This window comes from Lagenorhynchus albirostris, chromosome 11 (assembly GCF_949774975.1).
Source record: "Lagenorhynchus albirostris chromosome 11, mLagAlb1.1, whole genome shotgun sequence".
NCBI lineage: Eukaryota > Metazoa > Chordata > Mammalia > Artiodactyla > Delphinidae > Lagenorhynchus > Lagenorhynchus albirostris.
In genome coordinates this window covers 63,510,854-63,535,013 of record NC_083105.1, presented here as the reverse complement: position 1 = coordinate 63,535,013, position 24,160 = coordinate 63,510,854, and the positions used below count along the sequence as shown (strand labels likewise).

Here is a 24,160-nt window from a genome sequence, read left to right as displayed (position 1 = left end):
AATACTGTTTTCTCTCTTCCTTTGTTCCTTTCCTCCCTCCTTCCCTTCCTTCCTGCCTGCCTGCCTGCCTGCCTTTCTTCCTTCCATCCTGAGAGTTGTGAATAATCAGACGTTTTAACCAAATTAATTATGAAACATTGAATACAATATGGTCTTCAGGTTAAATTATAAATTAAAAACAGAATTAGACTATGTTTCAAAGTTTGTTGAGATATGTGTTCAATTACAAAGAAGACATACAGATAGATGGCCAACAGGTACATGAAAAGGTGCTTAACATCACTAATCAGGAAAATGCAATCAGAACCATAATGTGATATCACCTCCCACCTGTTAGAATGGTTATTATCAAAAAGACAAGAAATAACAAGTGTTGGCCAGGATGTGGAGAAAAGGGAACTCTGTGCACTGTTGGTGGGAATGTAAATTGGTGCAGCCACTATGGAAAACAGTATGGAGGTTCCTCAAAATGTTAAATATAGAACTACCATATGATCCAGCAATTCCACTTCTGGATATTTATCCAAAGAAAGCAAAAACATTAACTCGAAAAGACACATGTACCCCCATGTTCATTGTGGCATGATTTACAGTAGTTGAGATATGGAAACAACCTAAGTGTCTATTGATGGATGAATGGATAAAGAAAATGTGGTGTATATATTACAGTGGAATATTATTCAGCCATAAAAAAGAAAATCTTGCCATTTGTGACAACATGGATGGACCTTGAGGACATTATGCTAAGTGAAATAAGTCAGTGAAAGACAAACCGTATGATCTCACATAAATGTGGGATCTAAAATTTGAAAATAAAAGAGCTCATAGATACAGAGAACAGATTGGTGGTTACCAAAGATGGGGGGTGGGGGGAGGACCAAATGGGTAAAGGGGGTCAAAAGGTACAAACTTCCAGTTATAAAATAAATAAGTCCTGGGACTGTAACGTACAGCATGGTGACTATAGTTAATAATACCGTATTGCTTGTTTGAAAGTTGCTGAGAGAGTGTATCTTAAAAGTTCTTACCATAAGAAAAAAATTCTAACTATGTATGGTGATGGATGTTAACTAGACTTATTGTGGTGATCATTTCACAATATATACAAATATCAAATCATTATGCTATACACCTGAAACTACATAATATAAAGTTACATATATGTCAATTATACCTCAATTTAAAAAAAAACTTGCTCAAGTCTGGTTTGATATATGTGATAGTCAGATATTTCTATGTTATCCTCATTGACATAACTTTTGCCTGATTTTTGAAGCCAGTGAAAACAATAACAAAGCCTGCAATATTTACAAATTACGTCAGTGATCCTATAAATAGCATACTTTTCCCAAAATGTTCCTAAATCTGTGCTATTTGAAATAATTCCAAGAAACCTGTGAGATGGTTCCTGATAGAATGAGATAAATGATAATAAGAAAGCTCAGTGTCAAGGGTTCCTCATATCCTTTATGAATCTTGCCAGAGTATAGTATTTAACTTCATTTTTTTTTTTTTTTTTTTTTTGCTGTACGTGGGCCTCTCACTGCTGGGGCCTCTCCCGTTGCGGAGCACAGGCTCTGGACGCGCAGGCTCAGCGGCCATACCTCACGGGCCTAGGCGCTCCGCGGCGTGTGGGATCTTCCTGGACCGGGGCACGAACCCGTCTCCCCTGCATCGGCAGGCGGACTCTCAACCAGCGCCACCAGGGGAGCCCTAACTTCATTTTTTTTTCTTTAAAAATTTATTTCTGATAGAATATACATGACCTTCTATCATAGAGTAGTTATAAAAGGATGAGACCCTGCCTTATTTCCTACCAATGGAATTAAGTAAATCTTAGGCTTTCTTTGCACGAAAAAATAAGAGAATTGTTAAATCACTAAATGTTGTTGGTGGGAATTGAAAATGACTTACCCTGTCATGTTGAGAGGCACTTAAGCTCCAGTTCATTGAAGCAGGGTTTTGAATCTACTTGAGTTGTTGGTTTAAGTAAAAAGAGGCAATATTAGCTGGTGAATAGACAAGTTAAGATGTTAAATTATTGCTGCCCTTTTTGGCGAACTCATGATTTAGAATATAAATACAAAATGGGCATTTGTGCCCTGGGAGGCTGACTTGTACAGACTACAGGTCAGACTACAGGTTTCTTGCCCTTGGGCTTCTGGTTGAGTTTGGCTATTGGGCAGCATAGACAGGAGACCAGAGGCAAGGAGCAAAGTGAGGTAGGAGTATCTGTTCCCCCAATCTTTCCCTGAGGGGTCACTGTGGGCTTACTGTGTCCTTTGACTAAAGGACTATTATTCTGTGGCTGTCTCCACACCAGATGAAACAAAGATGAAAGAGCCTGCTCTCTCTGGGTTCCAGTAATTGCTCCCTCCTTACCTTCTTTAAAACTTCCAGTAGCAATATACGTTGCTATTATTAGCCAAGGAGTACTGTGCTCTATCTTGTGGTTTCCCTACTCCCTACCAGCACCTTCGAAAATAGTCCCTTCATTAAACTCTCTTCAGATTTCCCAGTCTAAGTGTGCTGTTTGTTTCCTGCTGGGATCCTGACTGAAACAGCTGCTTTATGTATTTTTTTTTAACATCTTTAATTGGAGTATAATTGCTTTACAATGATGTGTTAGTTTCTGCTTTATAACAAAGTGAATCAGCTATACATATATATATATATATATATATATATCCCCATATCTCCTCCCTCTTGCGTCTCCCTCCCTCCCTCCCTATCCTACCCCTCTAGGTGGTCACAAAGCACCGAGCTGATCTCCCTGTGCTATGTGGCTGCTTCCCACTAGCTATCTGTTTTACATTTGGTCGCGTATATATGTCCATGCCACTCTCACTTCGCCCCAGCTTACCATTCCCCCTCCCCATGTCCTCAAGTCCATTCTCTACGTCTGTGTCTTTTTTCCTGTCCTGCCCCTAGGTTCTTATGCTTTATGTATTTTTAATCATTATCCTAACTGGTATGCCAAATAAACCCTAATAATACTTATGCTAATTTGAGGGGGCAGTAACTGAAGGTGTTTGCAGAACTACCCTTTGTTTTCCTTGCACTTGGTTTCATCTAGCATGTTGTTAAAGGAAAAAAAAATAAAAAGTGTTAGATGATGTAGAAATTAGAAATACGAATAGTTCATTTAAATATAGATTCCAAAATGCTATTTTACCTTAAGTATCCCCTCTTTTCCCTAAAAGAGATTGGTGGTTTGATTGCTTAGTAAGATTACTGATGTCCTTTGTATCATCTCAGTGCTCATTAATGTGTCTTTGGGAGAGAGTACAGTTGACCCTTGAACAACATGGGGGTTAGGGGTGCTGACCCACGAGTGCAGTGGAAAATCCTTACAATTGGGCCTCAGTGTCCACAGTTCTGCATCTATGGATCCAACCAGCCGCAGATTGTGTAGTACTGTAGTATTTACTGTTGAAAAAAAATCTGTATAAGTAGCCCCAGGCGGTTCAAACCCATGTTGTTCAAGGGCCATCTGTACTTACAACTGTCAGGTTACATCATCTGGATAACCTAAAGCAATTCTGAGAAGGTTGCTGGGTAGTAGTATTTTGGCTATATAAGATTTTTATCTGTACTGTGTCTCTTTTCAATTAATAAAAATAATTGGGAGTTAACCATATTATGTCGTCATCTGGAAAACTCAGGCTTTAAATACTGAGTTTGTGTAAATGTGACCTGATTTTTCATTCAGGGAACAATCATGATACTGCCAATATTACAGAGGTTAAATCTAACTTAATTCACAGTTCAATGGTAATTGGCAAACATAGTTTCTCTTTGAATGACATTGGCTCTATTCATATCCTCTTTTCCACTTTTAGTACCAAAATACTGTTATCATTCTAACTTATAATTATCAGCCTTCCACAGCAACTAGGAGGTATTTTAAAACACAGGATAACAATTGAGCTGTAAAAGAGGCTTTAATTAACTGGGACAAAGTGAGAGAGTGGCATGTACCTATATACACTACCAAATGTAGAACCAATAGCTAGTGGGAAGCAGCCCCACTGCACAGGGAGATCAGCTCGGTGCTTTCTGAACACCTAGAGGGGTGGGATAGGGAGGGAGGGAGGGAGACATAAGAGGGAAGGGATATGGGGATATATGTATATGTATAGATGATTCACTTTGTTATAAAGCAGAAACTAATACACCATTGTAAAGCAATTATACTCCAATAAAGATGTTAAAAAAATTTTTTTAAAAATCTGAAATAATAGTAAAAGAATTTGGAAAGCGCACTAGTATATTACTGTATTTTTTATACCCCCATCTTATTCCGTTCAGACTGCTGTAACAAAGTACCACAGACTGGGTAGCTTATAAACAACAGAAATTTACTTCTCACAGTTCAAGGGGCTGGAAATCTGAGATTAGAGTGCCACCATGGTCTGGTGAGTGCCTTCTTCTGGGTTTCAGACTTCTCATTGTGTCCTCACATGGCGGCAGGGGCTAGAGAACTCTGTAGAATCTTTTTTATAAGAGCACTTATCCTGGGACTTCCCTGGTAGTCCAGTGGTTAAGAATCCGCTTTCCAATGCAGGGGACACGGGTTCAAACCCTGGTCAGAGAAGTAAGATCCCACATGCCGTGGGGCAGCTAAGCCCACGCGCCACAACTACTGAGCCCTCACACTCTGGAGCCCGCACTCCGCAAGGAAGAGCCCACCGCAGCCACATAAGTAAATAAAATTTAAAAAAAAAAAAAGAGCACTAATCCCATTCACGAGGACTCCACTCTCCAAAGGCCTCACCTACTAATACCATCACTGTAGGATTTCATATATGAATTTGGAGGGGAGAACACAAACATTCAGACCACAGCAACCCCTTTTCTCAAAATTTCCCCTTTTACTTGCTTTGTTGAAATTCTAACCCCCAGGCTACTCCCAAGTATGGTGCATGGATCTGCAATGTTGATACCGCTTGGGAGTAAAAACCTCAGGCCACACGCCAGACTCCTGAATCAGAACCTGCATTTTAACTGGAGATTTCCCCAGATGTTAAATATACACATCAGAATTTGAGAAGCACTCTAACCATGTCCTAGGATCGCATCTCATTAGATTAAAACAAAGTTGTCAAGTGTTAAAGCTGAGGTAATTTGTTGATCATATAGTCACGGGTAAAGAAACTGATTAAATTCATAGATAGCCTTTTCTTTATAAGTGCAGGGAAGCCAAACTCTTTTCTGTAATTACTTACATTGAACTAAGTTTTCCCATTTGTGCTGGTAATGTAAACTCAAGTACATTGCTTTATCAAGTATTATATTGGGAACACAAACAAATGTGTTCATGGAGTTCATAGTCTAAGAATATGGTGTGTGTGTGTTGCAGTCTGGAAGATGGAAAGTACTTTTATGTGTTGTTATTAATGCCACAGAAGCTCTCATTCTCACATTTTCATATTTGTTAGTATTAAACTTTACCTTGAGGAGCTATTTACTTTACTAGCTACTTTACTTTAGAGGGTCTTTTAAATTAACATAAGATAGTTAACAAAGATACCAAGGATTACTGGACAGTCTAATATAGGTGATGTACTTTGTGTTTTTCTCAAGCTGTGACAGTTTCTATTAAAATAAAATTAATTTTATAATTTTAATGCAAATGTAGTTATCAGTTATCTATATAATAGAATTTGCAAAATAACAACTAACTTCTTGTTAGCTGTCTATGGGAGAAAAGCAGCTAGTATTGGCCCTTCCATTTTACGGGATGGACTATATGTTAGCTTTGGACCATGTTGAATATATTTTTTCCTTCTCATTGTTTCAGATTCATCAGGATTCATTTTTGATTTGCAGTCCAATACTGTACTGGCCCAGGGAGGAGTTTTTGAGAACATGAAAGAGAAGGTATGACTAGTTACTGTGGATAAGAAACTTGAATGTTTTGTTAAAATTTAGATACTAATAAAATCAATGGCTATACAAACTCATTAAGAAAGTGAAATTTTAAGAACAAAACTGTATGAATGCCACTGTATATCAGAGAGTAACCACCATGAAGGTTTTGCTTTGCATGTATACATATACATATATTTATTCTAAATTCTCTTGAAGACATCTTAATATTAATTAATTAATATTATAACAATATTTATATGGCTAAGTGTGTATCTCATTTAGCAACATTCTTTTTTTTTTTTTTGCGGTACGCGGGCCTCTCACTGTTGTGGCCTCTCCCGTTGCGGAGCACAGGCTCCGGACTCACAGGCTCCAGACGCGCAGGCTCAGCGGCCATGGCTCACGGGCCCAGCCGCTCTGCGGCATGTGGGATCTTCCCAGACCGGGGCACGAACCCGTGTCCCCTGCATCGGCGGGCGGACTCTCAACCACTGCACCACCAGAGAAACCCTAGCAACATTCTTTAAAGAACAATCTGAGTAGGATCTTCCCTTTTTTTTTTTTAAGACAACCCAATTTTTATTTTTTGATTTTTATTTATTTGGCCATGCCGGGTCTTAGTTGCAGCACATGGGATCTTCGTTGCGGCACGTGGGGTCTTTTAGTTGCAGCATGCGGACTCTTAGTTGTGGGATGCAGACTCTTAGTTGTGGCATGCATGTGGGATCTAGTTCCCTGCCCAGGGATCGAACCCGGGCCGCCCGCATTGGGAGCATGGTGTCTTAACCACTGGACCACCAGGGAAGTCCCAGGATCTACCCTTTCACTTGAAGAGGATTTTTAAGTCCAGGAGACTTTAGAGCAAGAAGAGAAATTTTCTAAGTAATATACCTTTGGAAGAAAAGGTTGTTTTTAGTAATATAACCCTTAATGAGCTATACTGAGAAAAACATTTTAAAAAAAAGCTTTATGTGTGTTCTCTGTCTTATTTAAAAAGTATATTGTTGATTATGGAGTCATAGATATATATTGGTTCAGTAATATAAACACTTTCACATTTTAAGTTATCAGAATTTTACCTTTATCATTAATCTGTTATTTTTGCCTGAAGCCCATTTTCTAGTGATCAGTGCTAAGTTTTTTGCTCATTTCAAAAATGTATATTACAAATTTGCCCTCTTCGTATTATAGATTTTAATATAGGTTTTAAGGTTTTAAACCTTATCATTGTTCAATTAAGCCTGAAACAAAAAAAGTATAGAATGATATGAAAGTGTATAGAATGATATTCAAGTGTACTAAGAAAGACTTAGGTTCTAATACAGATTCTGCTAATTACTTGAACAAGATACTTTACTTCTCTTCGTCTATAAAAGGACTTCCTTTTCAAGCAGTATGGCTGACTAGATACCCTGAAAACATTTCTAATATACAGTGCTTACAAATACAGAATGAAAAATAACATACATCATTTTAAATGCATAGATGGGGAATTCCCTGGCGGTCCAGTGGTTAGGACTCTGCGCTTTCATTGCAGAGGCCCTGGGTTTGATCCCTGGTCAGGGAACTAAGATCCTGCAAGCCACATGGCACGCAAAAAAAAACAAAAAAACCCAAACCTTTTAATACTATATTTGAACTTTTATTATTATATATGAACTTATGTTGTAAGAAACAAAATTTCCTAGCTCTATCCACTGAAAGGACCTAGAAATAATGACTCCCTGGTAGCAATAAACACACCTAGCTCTTAGATCTTGGTTTCTAACTACCACTTTCTACCAAAAAGAATCAGGTCTTCTTGAAAAAATAACCAATTTCACATTGTGCAGTAAGACAAAACATGAAAATTATAAGGATTAGAAAGGAAGAAAAAAAAACTGCCGTTATTTATAGACAATACTGTTGTCTACATAGAAGAACCAAGAAAGCAACAAATTATTAGGAATAATGAAGTCATCAAAATAGCTGGATATAAAATGGATATACAAAAATGAAAACAGAATATGCAATTATTATAAAGTATTTTTAATCTCAAAAGATATAAAATACCTTAAAATACCTTAGGAATAACTGACAAAATTGGAATTCCCTGTTTTAAAGGGAAATTTGGCATTTCTAATGAAATTGTAGATGCCCTACTGTTCAGGAATTCTACTAGTGGTTATATACAATAGAGGCATCCTCTCACTGTTCACAGAAGACCCTTTTGTTTTTTTTAACTAACAATTTGCTAAACATTGTCATAGGCGCTGAGTATTCAGCAAGTAAGCATAAGCATAGGAATATTTATTATAACATTTTTCATAGTAACCAAACACTGGAAAGAACGTAAATGTCCATCAACAGGAGAATGAATAAATTGGCTATATTCATACAATGGAAATGCTATGTAGCAGTTAAAATAAATGAATAAGATGCATTTATCAACATGAAAAATAAATCTAAAAAAATTGTTACATGAAAAAGCAAATTGAATATAGACATGTACGATATGATAATATTTATGTAATGCAAAACAGTAATATGGATTACCTGTGGCCACATACATACATCATAAAAGTACAAAAACATGTATCAAAATAACACCAAGTTCAAGGTAGAGATCTCTGTGGAGAGGAGGGAAATGGGGTTTAGGAGAGACTTCATGGGCACTTCAGTTGCATATATTTTATTTTATTAAAGTGGCTGTCATATAGTGAGTGTTCATTATGTTTTATTTACCTGAAACAGTTTATAATAATTTAAATTATCTTTAAGCATTATTATACAATTAAATGATATGAAGTAAACGTTTTGAAAAATGCTATACAAAAATCTGTTATTGTTGGGCTTCCCTGATGGCGCAGTGGTTGAGAGTCCGCCTGCCTATGCAGGGGACACGGGTTCGTGCCCCGGTCCGGGAGGATCCCACATGCCGCGGAGCAGCTGGGCCCGTGAGCCATGGCCGCTGAGCCTGCGCGTCCGGAGCCTGTGCTCCGCAACGGGAGAGGCCACAACAGTGAGAGGCCCGCGTACCACAAAAAAATAAATAAATAAATTAATTAATTAATTAAAAAATCTGTTATTGTTGGTGGTTCGTTAAACTTCCCACCTTTCTCTGTAGTTTGCTAAAAATGAGGAAATGTTGATGCTAAATTAATACCTGATACCTAACTTAAACCACCCTTTCTTGAAACAAAATCTGGCACAAATCTTTTTTAATTAATTAATTAGGTTGCACTGGGTCTTAGTTGCGGCATGCGGTCTCTCTTAGTTGCAGCAAGCATGTGGGATCTAGTTCCCTGACCAGGGATCGAACCTGTGCCCCCTGCATTGGGAGCGTGGTGTCTTAACCACTGTGCCACCAGTGAAATCCCCTGGCACAAATCTGTTTCTAGAAATGTTCTGCTTTTCTAAGTTTTGAAATTAATTTTTATGTACTGTTATCACTCATCTATTAATCATTCCCAGTGAGTTGGTTGTATGTACTCACACTGACACTAAAGAGTGATATATCTTGTTAAAAATGAAATGGTACCCTTTCTGTTATTCTCTGTATGAGATCTCAGTTTCCAACTGACCTACTGATATTAGAATTAAATGAACTTGTCTTCTTTTCCAGATAAATGCAGTACGTGCAATAGTTCCCAATAAGAGTAACAATGAAATTATCCTGGTTTTGCAGCACTTTGATAATTGTGTGGACAAAACAGTACAAGCATTCATGGAAGGTAATCCTAGCTCAATATTTTTATGTTTGTATTTGTTAAAATAGAAGTTGCTTCAGCATTCTATAACATTCATTCGGCAATCTGGTGTTTCATAGATGATATAGCAGACGCCATGATAACATAACATACCATGCCATTTTTAAAGATATCTCTTAAAGCTCCCTATTTCAGCCCTAGAAGTAATTCGTTCATAAGCTATATAATACCTGGAATAAGAGACAAGCTGAGAAGACTCCATCATTTTATTCAGAACGTTCTCTAATGGTAGTTAAGAAGAAATTAGGTGGCCAGCGGTATAAGGGACTTGATTGGAGTTGGGTGTAATAAGAATTTAAGAAACAATGACAAAGTAGTGGTCCAGTAGCTCAGCCACAGATGGCAGATTCAGGGACTCAACATTCTTTTTCAGGCTCCAGTACCATTTAGTCTGGCTCTGGCAAGTGATTCAAATATATGGGTTTGAGTATCCTTATCTACCATACAAAAAATGGTAGGCTTAGCCAAGCCTTCTGATTTATAGAGTTGAGGAGTGTTTTACAAAATTCTTTCCACATAACTTGTTTGGGAAAAACTGCCTAAAGCTATCGCATCATGGAACAGTGACAGCGACATCAGAATAGGTCTCCCTGTTTCTCTTTTTCTGAATTTACCAGTATAGAATAAACATGTCCAAATACTGTAAGGTTTTTCTTCGTCTTCATCTGTTTTCTTTATAATGTTAGTATTTGGGTCTAGGGTAGTATACAGTTCTCTCTGAAACAGTGTAGCTAAGGTGGTGTGTAATCTTCTGGAGGAGAGAGGATACCGTACTTGGGCTGAAACCAGTCATCTTTGTATTCGGTCAAAGATATATAAATAAAAGAATCTTTAAAATGGTCAGGCTACATTAGTCTCTTCTTGGAAGAACTTACTGAGGAAATTGAATGGAGAAGGGGAATCTAAATGGGCAGGTATTCTAAAAGGTAAGCATGATATGTTTATCTCATTACATTAGCTTAGAGACTTGAACCTTAACTTTTCCTATTGGGAACTTTGGAGATTTTCCAGCAGTTACAAAATTCGGGGACACTAATTCCTGCTTGAGCATGCATGTGGTAGGAGAAAAAATATGTAATTGATTTCTCTTACAGGTAGTGCCAGTGAAGTACTCAAAGAATGGACAGTAACAGGCAAGAAAAAGGTAAAAATGAATTAAATTTAGAAGTGTGATATCAATATTCGTATTATAAAAAAATTAAACTCTGCCAAAATATTTGGAAGATTTACATATACATCTTCAGCTTACCTGGTTAAGAAAAGTTTTCTTCTATGACACTGAAACACAGCTATGTACATAGAATACCACACAATCTCCTCCACGTGATTTTGGGCAGGAAGCAGAATGACTCTGCCATGGTGCAATTGCGGAGGGTATTAATATTATTAATATTAGGCAGGGGTGAAACTAGAGAGCATGTCAAGGAAAGCAGAGGTCCTCTAGAGAAAGTGATCTAGTCCAGCGGTTTTCAACATAATTCATATCACAGGTCAGTTAAAATAGTTCAGATTCTTAGGTCAGACCACTTGTGTTGTGATCTCTGATACTAATGAGCTTTGGCTTAAAGCTTAAAGAGGGGCTTTGCTACTATTAGCTATGCAGAGGGGTCTGATGGTCCAATTCAGGGAGGTAGAAGGCACTTGGGCCGTGGAGTCAGTCAAAACTGGATTTATATCCTTTTTCACTACTTACTGGCTTTATTTCCTGGGAATATTGTTTAACCTTAGTGTGCCTTATTTTGCTTATCTCTAAAATAGGAACATAATATGAACAAATGCAAGTACTTAATACAGTGTCTAACATATTAGTTCTCCTTATCTACTTAAAACCAAAGTGCTTTCCCCAAAGGATACTAGCTGGCCTCAGAATGCTTCCCGTAGCTCTTTACTCTAAATCTGGTTCCTTTAGGAAGTGCTTGAAGTGTGAATTTCAATCAAGTATCTCTATGAAATCTCTTTAGGGTCTATATTAGGTTAGTGCTGGAGTACTGGAATACTTTCTTGATGACTCCACATCACTTCATTAGGAGTTCTGTTAAGTATTGATTAAACCAGGCCTGACCCCAATGACCCTTGAGAATTTTTTCTAAGAAGAACTTAATACTACTACAGATTCCCCTGAAGCTCTCCATACCTGTAGCTTTGAGTATTTGCTTAACTTCTTCCCATTGCTTTCACCTAACGTGAGTGTGTGTTCTGGAGAACAGCAGCTTATTAATTTATTGGCCCAGGATAATAGATTATTAGTGATGTGAGATATGCATGAAGCTGGAAAAGTATGTGTTGGAGACATAAATTTCTTAAAATTTGGAGAAAGAAAAATGGCTCAGTTTGGCAGTCCCGAACGCCCAAATCTAGTTCAGTTAACTGCTGGGATTAGTTCAATAGGATGTGACCATGAACAGTTACTGGGACAGGTATTATATATATAGGACAGTGATATGAAAACTTAGCCAGTTCACATGGGAGAAAGTATTTAAGAGAAAGAGAGATGAGAGCTGTGGAGAGGAAAAAATTATATCTAGCGTTACATTAGTATTCCTGTTAGGGCCATGAAAGGAGTTTAGGGTAAAATTAATTCAGTCATGTCAGTCTAGCCTTAGAAATAGAATTAAGTATTTCTAGTAGAGCTGTGGTTTGACAAAATAAAAGGTAAAGGATTTTTGTTTTAATTTTAGTATTTGCATAGGTAATATATTCATGTGGCTCAAAATTCAAAGCTATAAAAGTGAAAATACTGAAACATCTTTATCCCTGGGGATAGTTCCCAGCCATTTGGTTCCACACACCAGAGGCAAACTGTATTATCAATTTCTTATGTATCTTATGGGATATTTTATACATATATATAAGCAAATATGAATATATATTCTCCTCTTTGCTTGCTCCTTTTTCATGTAATATATCTTGGAGCTTATTCCATGTCAATATATAAAGAGCTTTCGTGGTTTTTTTATGAATGTATACTCATCCTACTGTTTAGATGTACCATAACTTACTTAACCGTTCCTTTATTGATCAACATTCGGGTTGTTTGCAACCCTTTGCTATTATTAACAATACTTCAGTGAATAACCTTGTACATATATCATTCTGCATGTGTTAGTATCACCTAGGATAAACTCCTAGAAGTGGAATTGCTGGGTCAAAGTGTATATGTATTTGTAAGTTTGATAAGTATTACCAGATTGCTATAGAGAGAGTACCACTTTGCACTCCCACAAGTGATATATGAAAATGCCTTTCTTTATTCCCTTAACCCTACAGTGTTATGAAACATTTTGAACTTTGCTAATCCAGTAGCTGAAAAATGATATTATAGTGCAGTTTTTTTCCAAATGTTTTTTTACTGTGGTAAAATACACATAAAATTTACCATCTTAACCATTCCAGATCTCTCTCTCTCCTTTTCTTTTTTGTATTTGGCTTTTATTCTAAGTTAATATCTGGACTAATATGCCAACGATGGGTTTATATTTTACTTCTTTTTTTAAAAAAATTGAGGTAACATACCGGATTGACATATACACACTACTATATATAAAATAGATAACTAGTAAGAACCTACTGTATAGCACAGGGAACTCTACTCAATACTCTGTAATGACCTATATGGCAATAGAATCTAAAAATGAGTGGATATATGTATATGTATAACTGATTAACTTTGCTGTACAGCAGAAACGAACACAACTTTGTAAATCAACTATACTCCAATAAAAATTAATTTAAGAAAAATTGAGGGGACTTCCCTGGTGGCGCAGTGGTTGAGAGTCCGCCTGCCGATGTAGGGCACACGGGTTCGTGCCCCGGTCCGGGAAGACCGCACATGCCACAGAGAGGCTGGACCTGTGAGCCATGGCTACTGAGCCTGCGCATCTGGAGCCTGTGCTCCGCAACAGGAGAGGCCGCAACAGTGAGAGGCCCGCGTACCGCAAAAAAAAAAAAAAAAAAAAAAAGCGAGATATAATTGACACATAACATTATATTAGTTTGAGGTGTACAGTATAATGATTCACTATTTATATGTATTGTGAAATGATCACCACAATAAGTCTAGTTAACATTCAGCACCATAATGGTATCAAAAAGGTTTTTTTTGTCATGATGAGAACTCTTAAGATCTACTCTTAGCATCTTTCAAATATTCATCTCCAGAACTCCTTTCATTTTATAAAACTGAAACTCTATACTTATTAAAAAGTAACTCTCATTCCCACCTCCCTTCTGCCCCTAGCAACCACCACTCTACTTTCTGTCTCTATAATTTTGACTACTTTAGATAACTCATATAAGTGAAATCATACAGTAATTGTCTTTTTGTGCCTAGCTTATTCAGTTAGCATAATGTTCTCAAGTTTCATCCATGTTGTAGCATATTAGAGAATTTCCTTCCTTTTAAAGACTGAATAATATTCCATTGTATGTATGTATGTATCATATTTTGTTTATCCATTCAACCATCAATGGACACTTGGGTTGCTTCCATGTTTTAGCTGTTGTGAATAAATGGATGTACAAATATGTCTTCGAGACCCTGTTTTCAGGTCTTTTGGGTATATAGCCCAAAACAGAATTGTTGGATCATATGATAATTCTAATTTTTTGAGGAACCACAGCAGCTGTACCATTTTATATACCTACCAGCTGCACACAAGAGTCCCAGTTTATCAACAGCCTAACACTTGTTTTCTGTTTTTCTGATAATAGCCATTCTAATGAGTATGAGGAGATATCTCATTGTAGTTTTGATTTTCATTTCCCTTATGATGAGTGACATTGAGCATTTTCATGAGTTTGACCATTTGTATATCTTCTTTGGAGAAATGTCTATTCAAGTCCTTTGCCTATTTTTTAATCAGGTGGTTTTTGTTGTTGTGGTTGTTGAGTTTTAAGAGTTCTCTATATATTCTGGATATTAATCCCTTAGATATATGATTTGCAAATATTTTCTCACATTCTGTATGTTGCCTTTTTTCTCATGAAGTCCAATTTGTCTGTTTTTTTCTTTTGTTAACTGTGCCTTTGATGTCATATCCAAGAAATCATTGCCAAATGCAGTATTGTGAAGCTTTTGTCCTACATCATTTTCTTCTAACAGTTTTATTGTTTTAGGTCTTACATTTAAATGTTTGATCCATTTTGAGTTAATTTTTGTGTAATGTTTTAGGTAAAGGTCCAACTTTGTTCTTTTACACGTGGACGTTCCAGTTTTCCCAGCATTATTTGTTGAAAAGACTGTCATTTTCCCATTGAGTGGTTTTGGCACCCTTGTCAAAAATCATTTAGGCATATATGTGAGAGTTTATTTCTGGACTGTCTATTCTATTCCGTTGGTCTATATGTTTGTCTTTTTTTTTTTTTCTTTTTTTAAGTTTTTTGGCCACGCTGTGCGGCATGTGGCATCTTAGTTCTCTGACCAGGGATCGAACTCGCTCCCCCTGCAGTGAAAGGGCAGAGTCTTAACCACTGGACCTCCAGGGAAGTCCCTATATGTCTGTCTTTATGCCAGTACTACACTGTTTTGATTATTGTAGCTTTGTAGTAAGTTTTGAAATCAAGTTGTGTAAGTCTTCCTGTTTTGTTCCTCTTTTTCTTTTCTTAAAAATTTTTATTGAAATGTAGTTGATTTACAGTGTTGTGTTAATTTCAGGCATATAGCAAAGTGATTCAGTTATACACACACACACATATACTTTTTTAGATTCTTTTCAATTGTAGGTTATTACAAGATATTGAGTGTAGTTTACTGTCCTTGGTGGTTATCTATTTTATATATAGTCATGTATATATTTTAAGCCCAAACTTCTGATTTATCCCTCCCTGCTCCCCACACCTTTCCCCTTTGGTGACCATAAGTTTATTTTCTATGTCTGTGAGTCTGTTTCTGTTTCGTAAATAAGTTCATTTGTATCATTATTTTAGATTCCACATATAAGAAATATCATATGATATTTGTCCTTCTCTGTCTGACTTCACTTAGTATGATAATCTCTAGGTCCTCTTTTTCAAGATTGTTTTGGTCCCTTGAGATTCCATATGAGTTTTAAGATGGGTTTTTCTATTTCTACAAAAAATATCATTGGGATTTTGATATGGATTGCACTGAATCTGTAGATCACTTTGGGTAGTATTGACATTTTAATATTAAGTCTTCCAGTTCATGAACATGTAATGTGTTTCCATTTATTTATGTCTTCTTTAATTTCTGTCCGCAGTGTTTTATAGTTTTCATTGTACAAGTCTTTCACTTCCTTGGGTTAACTTAATTCCTAAGTATTTTATTCATTTTGATGCTATTGTAAATTGATTTATTTTGTAATTTACTTTTTAGATTGTTAGTTCATGTATCAAAGTACAACTCATTTTTTTTTTTATTCTTTGGTCCCGCCCCCACTTCTTATTTTTATTTTTTAAATTTTTTAATTTTTAAATATTTATTTATTTATTTATTCATTTATTTATTAGGCTGCATTGGGTCTTAGTTGTGGCATGCGGGATCTTCGTTGCAGCACATGGGATCTTTCACCGCGGAGCGCAGGCTCTTCGTTGTGGTGTGCGGGCTTCTCTCTAGTTGTGGTGCATGGGCTCCAGAGCACGTGGGCTCAGTACTTGCAGTGCGCAGGCTTAGTTGCCTCACAGCATGTAGGATCTTAGTTTCTTGACCAGGGGTTGAACCCACGTCCCCTGCATTGGAAGGCAGATTCTTAACCACTGGACCATGAGGGAAGTCCCCAGAAGTACAACTGATTTTTGTGTGTTGACTTTGTATCCTGCTGCTTTGCTGAATTTATCTATTTGTTCTAACTGTGTAGGTGTGTCTGTGTGTGTGTGTGTAATCTTTAGCGTTTTCTGCGTATAAGATCATATCATCTGCAAACATATTTTACTTTTTCCTTTCCCTCTTAGATGTCTTTTATTTCTTTTTCTTTCCTAATTGCCCTGGCTATAACTTTCAGTACTGTGTGGAATAGAAGTGGCAAAAGTGGGCATTCTTACCTTGTTCCTGATCTTTGAGGAAAAGCTCTAGTCTTGGACCATTGTTCACTGTGGGTTTTCATATATGGCTTTTATTATGTTGAAGTAGTTTTCTTCTAATCTCCATTTTTTAGTGTTTTTATCATGAGAAGGTATTGAATTTTGTCACATATTTTTTCTGTATCAATTAAGATGATCATGTGGGGTTTTTTTCCCTTTATTCTGTTAATATGGTGTATTACATTGATCGATTTCCTTAAGTTGAACCATTCTTGTGTTCAAGGAATAAATCCTACTTGGTCATGGTGTATAATCCTTTTAGTATGCTGCTGAATTTGGTTTGGTACTGTTTTGTTGAGAATTTTTGCATCAATGTTCATAAGGGATATTGCTTTTTTTTTTTTTTTTTTTTGCGGTACGCAGGCCTCTCACTGTTGTGGCCTCTCCCGTTGCGGAGCACAGGCTCCAGACGTGCAGGCTCAGCGGCCATGGCTCACGGGCCTAGCTGCTCCGCGGCATGTGGGATCTTCCCGGACCGGGGCACGAACCCGTGTGCCCTACATCGGCAGGCGGACTCTCAACCACGGCGCCACCAGGGAAGCCCAGGCTTTGTAGTGTCTTTGTCTGGCTAAGTCTCAGGGTAATGCTGGCCTCATAGAAAGAGCTAGATAATGTTCCCTTCTCTTCAACCGTTTTTTGTTTTGTTTTGTTTTTGTGTTTTAAAGTTTGACAGGCGTAAGTGTTTGGTAGAATTCACTAGTGAAGCCATTGGGTCCAGCGCTTTTCTTTGTCAGGAAATTTTTGATTACTGATTCAATCTCCTTACTAGTTAGATTTTCTATTTCTTCATTATTTAGTATTGGTAGGTTTTGTGTTTCTAGGAATTTAAACATTTCATCTAGGTTACACAATTTGTTGGTGTACAGTTGTTCATAGTATTTTCTTGTAATCCTTTTTATTTCTATAGAATTGGTAGTAATGTACCCACTTCCATTTCTTATTTTAATAATTTGAATCTTCCTCTTTTTTTCTTAGTCCATCTAGCTAAATGTTTGTCAATTTTGTTGATCTTTTCGAAGAACCAGCTTTTGCTTTTATTGATTTTCTCTACTTTTCTGTTCTCTATTTCATTTATCTCTGCTCTAATCTTTATTATTTTCTTCCTTCTGCTACTTTGGGTTTACTTTGTTCTTTTTATTTATTTTTTTCCTTGTTCCTTAAGTTGTAAAGCTAGGTTGTTAATTTGAGATCTTAGTTTTTTGTTGTTGTTGTTTATTTTTATTATTATTATTTTTTTGAGATCTTAGTTTTTAATGTAAGCATTTGTAAATTTCTTCCTTAGCACCGCTTGTAAGTTTTGGTATATTGTATTTTCATTTTCACTTATCTCTAAGTATTTTCTAATTGCCCTTGTTATTTCTTCTTTGATCCAGTCATTGTTTTAAAATGTGTTGTTTAATTTTCACTATATCGTAGATTTTCAAGTTTTCCTTCTGTTATTGATTTCTAAATTTATCTCATTGTGGTCAGAGAAGACACTTTGTATGATACCTATCTTTTAAAATTTGTTGAGACTTCATTTGTGCCCCAGCATATCATCTATCCTGGAAGATGTCACATGTGCACTTGCGAAGAATATGTATTCTATTGTTGTTAGGTAGAGTGTTCTGTGTATGTCTGTTAGATCTATTGGGTCTGTTGCACTCTTTAAATCCTTTATTTCTTTACTTATCTTCTGTCTAGTTATTCTGTCCATTACTGTGAGTAGGGTATTGAAGTCTCCAAGTATTATTGTAGAACTGTCTATTTCTTCCTTCAATTCTGTCAGTTTTTGCTCCATATATATAATTTTTTTAAGATTTATTATTTATTTATTTATTTGCTTACTTATTTTTGGCTGCATCAGGTCTTAGTTGCGGCACGTGGGATCTTTGTTGAGGCATGCAGGGTCTTTCATTATGGCGCGCAGGCTTCTCTCTAGTTGTGGCGTGCGGGTTTTCTCTTCTCTAGTTGTGGCATGCAGGCTGGGTGGGTGGGCTCTGTAGTTGTGGCATGCGGGTTCCAGAGCACATGGGTTCTGTAGTTTGCAGCATGCAGGCTCTCTAGTTGAGGTGCACAGGCTCAGTATTTGTGGCTTATGGGCTTAGTGGCCCCCTGGCATGTGGGATCTTGGTTCTCTGACCAGGGATTGAACCCGCGTCCCCTGCATTGCAAGGCAGATTCTGGACCACCAGGGAAGTCCCTGCTCCATATATTTTGATGGTCTGGGTCTGTCAGGTGCATAAATGTTTCTAATTATTAAATCTTCTTTCTGTATTGAACTTTTTATTAATGTGTAATGTCCTTCTTTGTCTCTTGTAAGCTTTTTTTATTTAAAGTCTGTTTTTGTCTGATATTAGTCCAGCCATCCCTGCTCTCTTTTGGTTGCTATTTGCATGGAATATATTTTTCCATTCTTTCACTTTCAATCTATTTGTGATTTTGAATATAAAGTGAGTCTCTTGTAGGCAGCCTATAGTTAGATAGTGTGTTTTTATCCATTCTGCCATTCTCAGTCTTTCAATTATAGAGTTTAATCCATTTGCATTTAAAGTAATGACTGATAAGGAGGGACTTCTTTCATTGTGCTATTTGATTTCAATGACTTTAGATTTTTTGTCCCTCATTTTCTACATTACTGTATTTTTGTGTGTTTAATCAATTTTTTGTAGGGAAATGGTTAAATTCCTGTCTCGTTTCCTTTTGTGTATAAGCTGTAGCTATTTTCTTTATGGTTACCATGGGGACTCCATTTAACATCCTAAAGTTATAACACTCTAATTGAATTTATACCAACTTAACTTCAATAACATACAAAATTTTTGCTCCTTTACAGCTCCATCCCCACCCTTTTTGGTTGTTGATGTCACAAAATTACATCTTTATACATTGTGTGCCCAAAAATATAAACTAATAATTCTTTTAAATGCATTAGTCTCTTAAATTATGTAGAGAACAAGATCTGGAGTTACAAACCAAAGTTGCAGTAATATTAGGTTTTAAACTGATAGTTGGTTGTTTTTTTTTTAATGTACTAGTCTTTTAAATCATGTAGAAAACAAAAAGTACAGTTACAAAACATTGTTACAATAATACTAGCTTTTGTAATTGCTCATGTATTTTACCTTTATCAAGTTCTTTATTTCTCCATATGCCTTCAAATTACCATCTAGTGTTCTTTCATTTCATGTTACAGGACTCCCTTGAGCATTTCCAGCAGGGCAGGTCTGGTGGTTATGAACTCCCTCAGCTTTTGTTTATCTGGGAATGTCTTAATTTACCCCTCAGTTTTGAAAGACGGTTTTGCCACATATAGGATTCTGGGTTGACAGGTGTTTTTTTTTTTTTTTTAGTGCTTTGCTTATATCTGCCTTCTTGCCTCCAAAGTTTCTGATGAGAAATCTGCTCATAATCTCACTGATGATCTCTTGTGTGTGACAAGTAGCTTCTCTATTGCTTTCAAGATTCTCTATCTTTTTTTTTTTTTTTTTTTGCGGTACGTGGGCCCCCCACCGCTGCGGCCTTTCCCGTCGCGGAGCACAGGCTCCGGACACGCAGGCCCAGCGGCCACGGCCCACGGGCCCAGCCGCTCCGCGGCATGCGGGATCCTCCCAGACCGGGGCACGAACCCGCGTCCCCTGCATCGGCGGGCGGACTCCCAACCACTGCGCCACCAGGGAAGCCCAAGATTCTCTGTCTTTTGAAAGTTTGATTACAATGTGTCTCACTGTCTCTTGGAGTTCATTAAGCTTCTTGGATGTTTACAGTCATGTCTTTCACCAGATATGGGAAGTTTTCAGCCATTATTTCTTCAAACATTCTTCCCTTTCCCTCCTCCCCTTCTCCAGTTTACACGATGCTATGTTGGTTTGCTTGATAGAGCCCCACAGGTCCCTTAGGCTCTGTTCACTTTTCTTCAGTCTTTTCTTTCTCATCCTCAGACTCAATAATTTCAATTGTGCTATCTTCAAATTCCCTGATTCTTTCTTCTGCCTTTGAATAATCCCTTTAGTGATTTTTTAAAAATTGAAGTTATCATACTCTTCAGCTCCAGAATTTCTCTTTTGATTTCTTTTTAGGTTTTCTGATATTTCCATTTTGTTCATACTTTGTTTTCTTGACTTTTCCCACATCTTCCTTTATTTCTCTGAGCATCTTTAAGATTGTTGTTTTAAAGTCTTTAAAAACAAAAACAAAACAAAAAATGCGCTAGGCATTTGAGGAAAAAAAATTCTCATTACAGAAACTGCTAGCTTAGGAACATATTATGAATCCAAGTTTACATAATTAAAGTGAATCTTTGGATGAAAAAATAAATAAATTCTTTAATATATCTCCCAACAGGTCTTTTTTAAAGCAAGTTTCTGTTGATTTATTTTTTAATTTTATTTATTTATTTTTTTTGCGGTACAGGGGCCTCTCACTGTTGTGGCGTCTCCCGTTGCGGAGCACAGGCTCCAGATGCGCAGGCTCAGCGGTCATGGCTCACGGGCCCAGCCGCTCTGCGGCATGTGGGATCTTCCCAGACTGGGGCACGAACCCCTGTCCCCTGCATCGGCAGGCAGACTCTTAACCACTGCGCCACCAGGGAAGCCCTGTTGATTTATTTTTTTCCTTTGTATTGGCCACACTTGCTTGTTTCTTTGTGTGCCTTGTGATTTTTTTGTTGAAAACTAGACGTTTGAATCTAATAATTTGATCACTCTGGAAATCAGATTCTCCCCCTTTCTCCAGATTTGCTGGGTTTTGTTATTATTATATTTTTAAATTGTTGTAAGCTGTCTCTGAACCAAGGGTCAGCCTAAGGTGTAAACTTAAGGTCTTCTCAGGTCTTTTCTAAGCCTTTCCCTGGGCATGCATTGGTTACTTTGAAATTTTTTCTATATATGAAGTTGTTTTTGAACGTCCTAGTCTTTGATGCCCGGCTCCCAAAAGGGAATAAAGAAAAATGAAGTGGGGAGGAAGGGGACCACCCCTTTAATTCCCCTGAAGGTCACTTCAGCCAGAGGGGGAGGGGCTTGCAACAGTGGGAGGAGGTACAACAACAGTGGTTGCCTACCTCTTTGTCTCTACCTTTGTAATCAAAAGCAGCAGTCAGTGATCACAACACAGATCCAGATATTTGAAGGACAGGTTCCTTTTTGACTACCCTCGCTTCAGCAAGCTACATGCCAGCTGTTCCAAGAACAGATACACAGCTGCCTGTTCCCTAGCTGGGGGTGGGAGGGTGAGTATCTGCTACTGAGCTCAGAACTGAAATTGCCTGAAATTAACCACAATTTACCATCCAAGTCTTCTCCTGGAAATTATAAGCCTTCAATAGACTCCAGAGTTCCAAAATAGTTAGACAGATTCTGCCAGTGTAATTGTTGTCTAGGTGGGGAGACAGATTTCTGAGGCAGCATCCTCTGCAGTGCAGATTTAATTTGTCTTTTTTAGACTGAAGTTTCCCTTCATTCCACATGTTTATATCCTACACCACTTTTTCTGTCGGGTTATTGTTTTGTTTGTTTTTTGTTAGAGCTCTCTCTTTATATTTAGCTCTTTGTATATATTACACATTTTTTTCCACATTTTTTAATTTATCTTTTGATCTTTCTTATGGTGGGTTTTGCCATGCTTTAATATTTTATTTTTATGTGTCTGAGTTTATCCAAAGTATCTTACATAGTTATGTTAGTCAGTACTTGAACATATACAAAAATGTGTTCAGTTTCTGGAAGAGCAAATGAGAAGTTGGTAACATTGGTTGCCTTTGGGTAGCTGGAGTTACCTCTCTGGATTGTGGGGGATGTTCTTTTTCTTTTCTTTTTTTCAAATCTTTAATAACCATTAGAATAAAAAGAAGAAAAGCAAACCAAAACCTGCAGCCGAAGCAAGTAACAGTATCCCAGATTCCAATAAACTGGTTTCCATTCAAGAGGAACAGTCTGCGCCTTCCTCAGAGAAAGGTGGTATTAATGGTTACCATGTCAACGGTGCCATCAATGATACTGAATCTGTGGACTCACTCAGTGAAGGTATGGAGGCACTTTCAATAGATGCCAGAGAATTGGAGGATCCTGAGTCTGCCACACAAGATATGCTGGATAGAACAGGTGAGTATATTAACAACAGGTCTTTGAAAAGTTCCATTCTATTGAAAAATACAGGGGCTTCCTGGTTGAGAAACCAATCAATAAATTAAATCTAGTTAGTCTTTTACTTTTTAGTTTTGTTACCTCTCATGTGAAAGTCACATTTTGTAATTATCAAAGGCCTAGAAAAATATAGTTCTTCCATTGTCTCATATTTTAATTTTAGTCTAAATCAGCCTTATGGAAATCTTCTAATTTAATAGTCCTGTAGTACTTAGAGATTACAGAACATGACCTTAAGGTGTTTTTTTAATTTCACACTTATTAAGGAAAATGATGATGATGAGTTGATGTTGATATCATTATTCTAAAACCCAACGCAATGAGGAATATATAAGCATAACTGTAATCCCATGGCTTTCATTAGAAGTAGACTGTTGGTTTTTTTAGTCCCACATTTGTTTTTTAGTAAAGAATTAAGGTTAGTTTTATTTGTAAATTCAGATATCTTGTACATTTTGTTTCATTAACCATTTTGATGAGTGCTGGGAAGATATTGGGAATATATTTTTTAAGATAGGCTTTTTAATTACTTGTTTGTTAATCCAGTTCTACTTGCTCTGTTGCTGCTGGCTTTATAAATGTAATGCCAATTTTAAAATTATGCTGTACTTTTCAGATGTTCTTTTATTGATTAGTTCACATGCACACACACACACACAAAGACTTAGAGAAAAACATAGCACCTCAAACAAACCAAAGGTAGTCAATGGCTTTCATTTTTTTCTGAACTAGCTTTCCTCTCATTTCCTAACGCTTTGCCCTTTCTATTCCCTAAAGCTTTTAAAACTCTCCTTTCCCTGGGACAGTGTAAAAATCTTTTCCTTGACATAACTTACAGAAGCTTGTCAGAAGGTGGTGATATTGACTCTCTTCACTTCCTTGTGCCCAGAACTACAAGGAAGTTACCAAGGCACAGGGAATGAGCTAGCCTGTCTGGAGATGGGTTCACAAAGCACCCTCCTCTTCAGTTAGGATGCCTTTTAGGGCTAAGCCAGATAATACTCATAGCCTCACTGACTCTGCTCTTTGTTCTATTTTGTCAGTTGATTCTGTTCACAGCCTTTAAAGAGGCATCGTTTTGGCGCATTTTTACCTTTTTTCTTTGTGTATATTTTAGACTGCTTGATTGACCCCTAAATTGTGCTCTAATATACTGGCCGCTTCCTTTGACAGGATCCATGCTGGAGAATGGTGTCTCTGATTTTGAGTCCAGGTCTTTGACTGTGCACTCTGCTCAGAATTCTCAACAGAATAGAAATGCTGCCAAATCTCTCTCAAGACCTGCCACAGGACCTCAGCTTTCAAATCTAGGAATGGAAGGTGTTCCACTCTCTTCCACCAACAAAAAGCTAGGTAAGTCAGAGGCCTTCCTTTGAGAGA

The 24,160-nt window shown here is 37.2% G+C and overlaps 1 protein-coding gene across 2 annotated transcripts in view; it reads left to right on the top strand.

The window, feature by feature from the left end:
- Positions 1 to 24,160, top strand: part of SPATS2 (spermatogenesis associated serine rich 2) — a 136,203-nt gene that overhangs the window by 88,141 nt on the left and 23,902 nt on the right. For both annotated transcript variants that reach the window (XM_060166322.1, XM_060166323.1), the window contains exons 3-7: positions 5,804 to 5,883; positions 9,479 to 9,587; positions 10,718 to 10,767; positions 22,477 to 22,738; positions 23,954 to 24,133. In XM_060166322.1, coding sequence (XP_060022305.1) covers positions 5,804 to 5,883; positions 9,479 to 9,587; positions 10,718 to 10,767; positions 22,477 to 22,738; positions 23,954 to 24,133 — 681 coding nt within the window. The remainder of the gene's footprint in view (positions 1 to 5,803; positions 5,884 to 9,478; positions 9,588 to 10,717; positions 10,768 to 22,476; positions 22,739 to 23,953; positions 24,134 to 24,160) is intronic.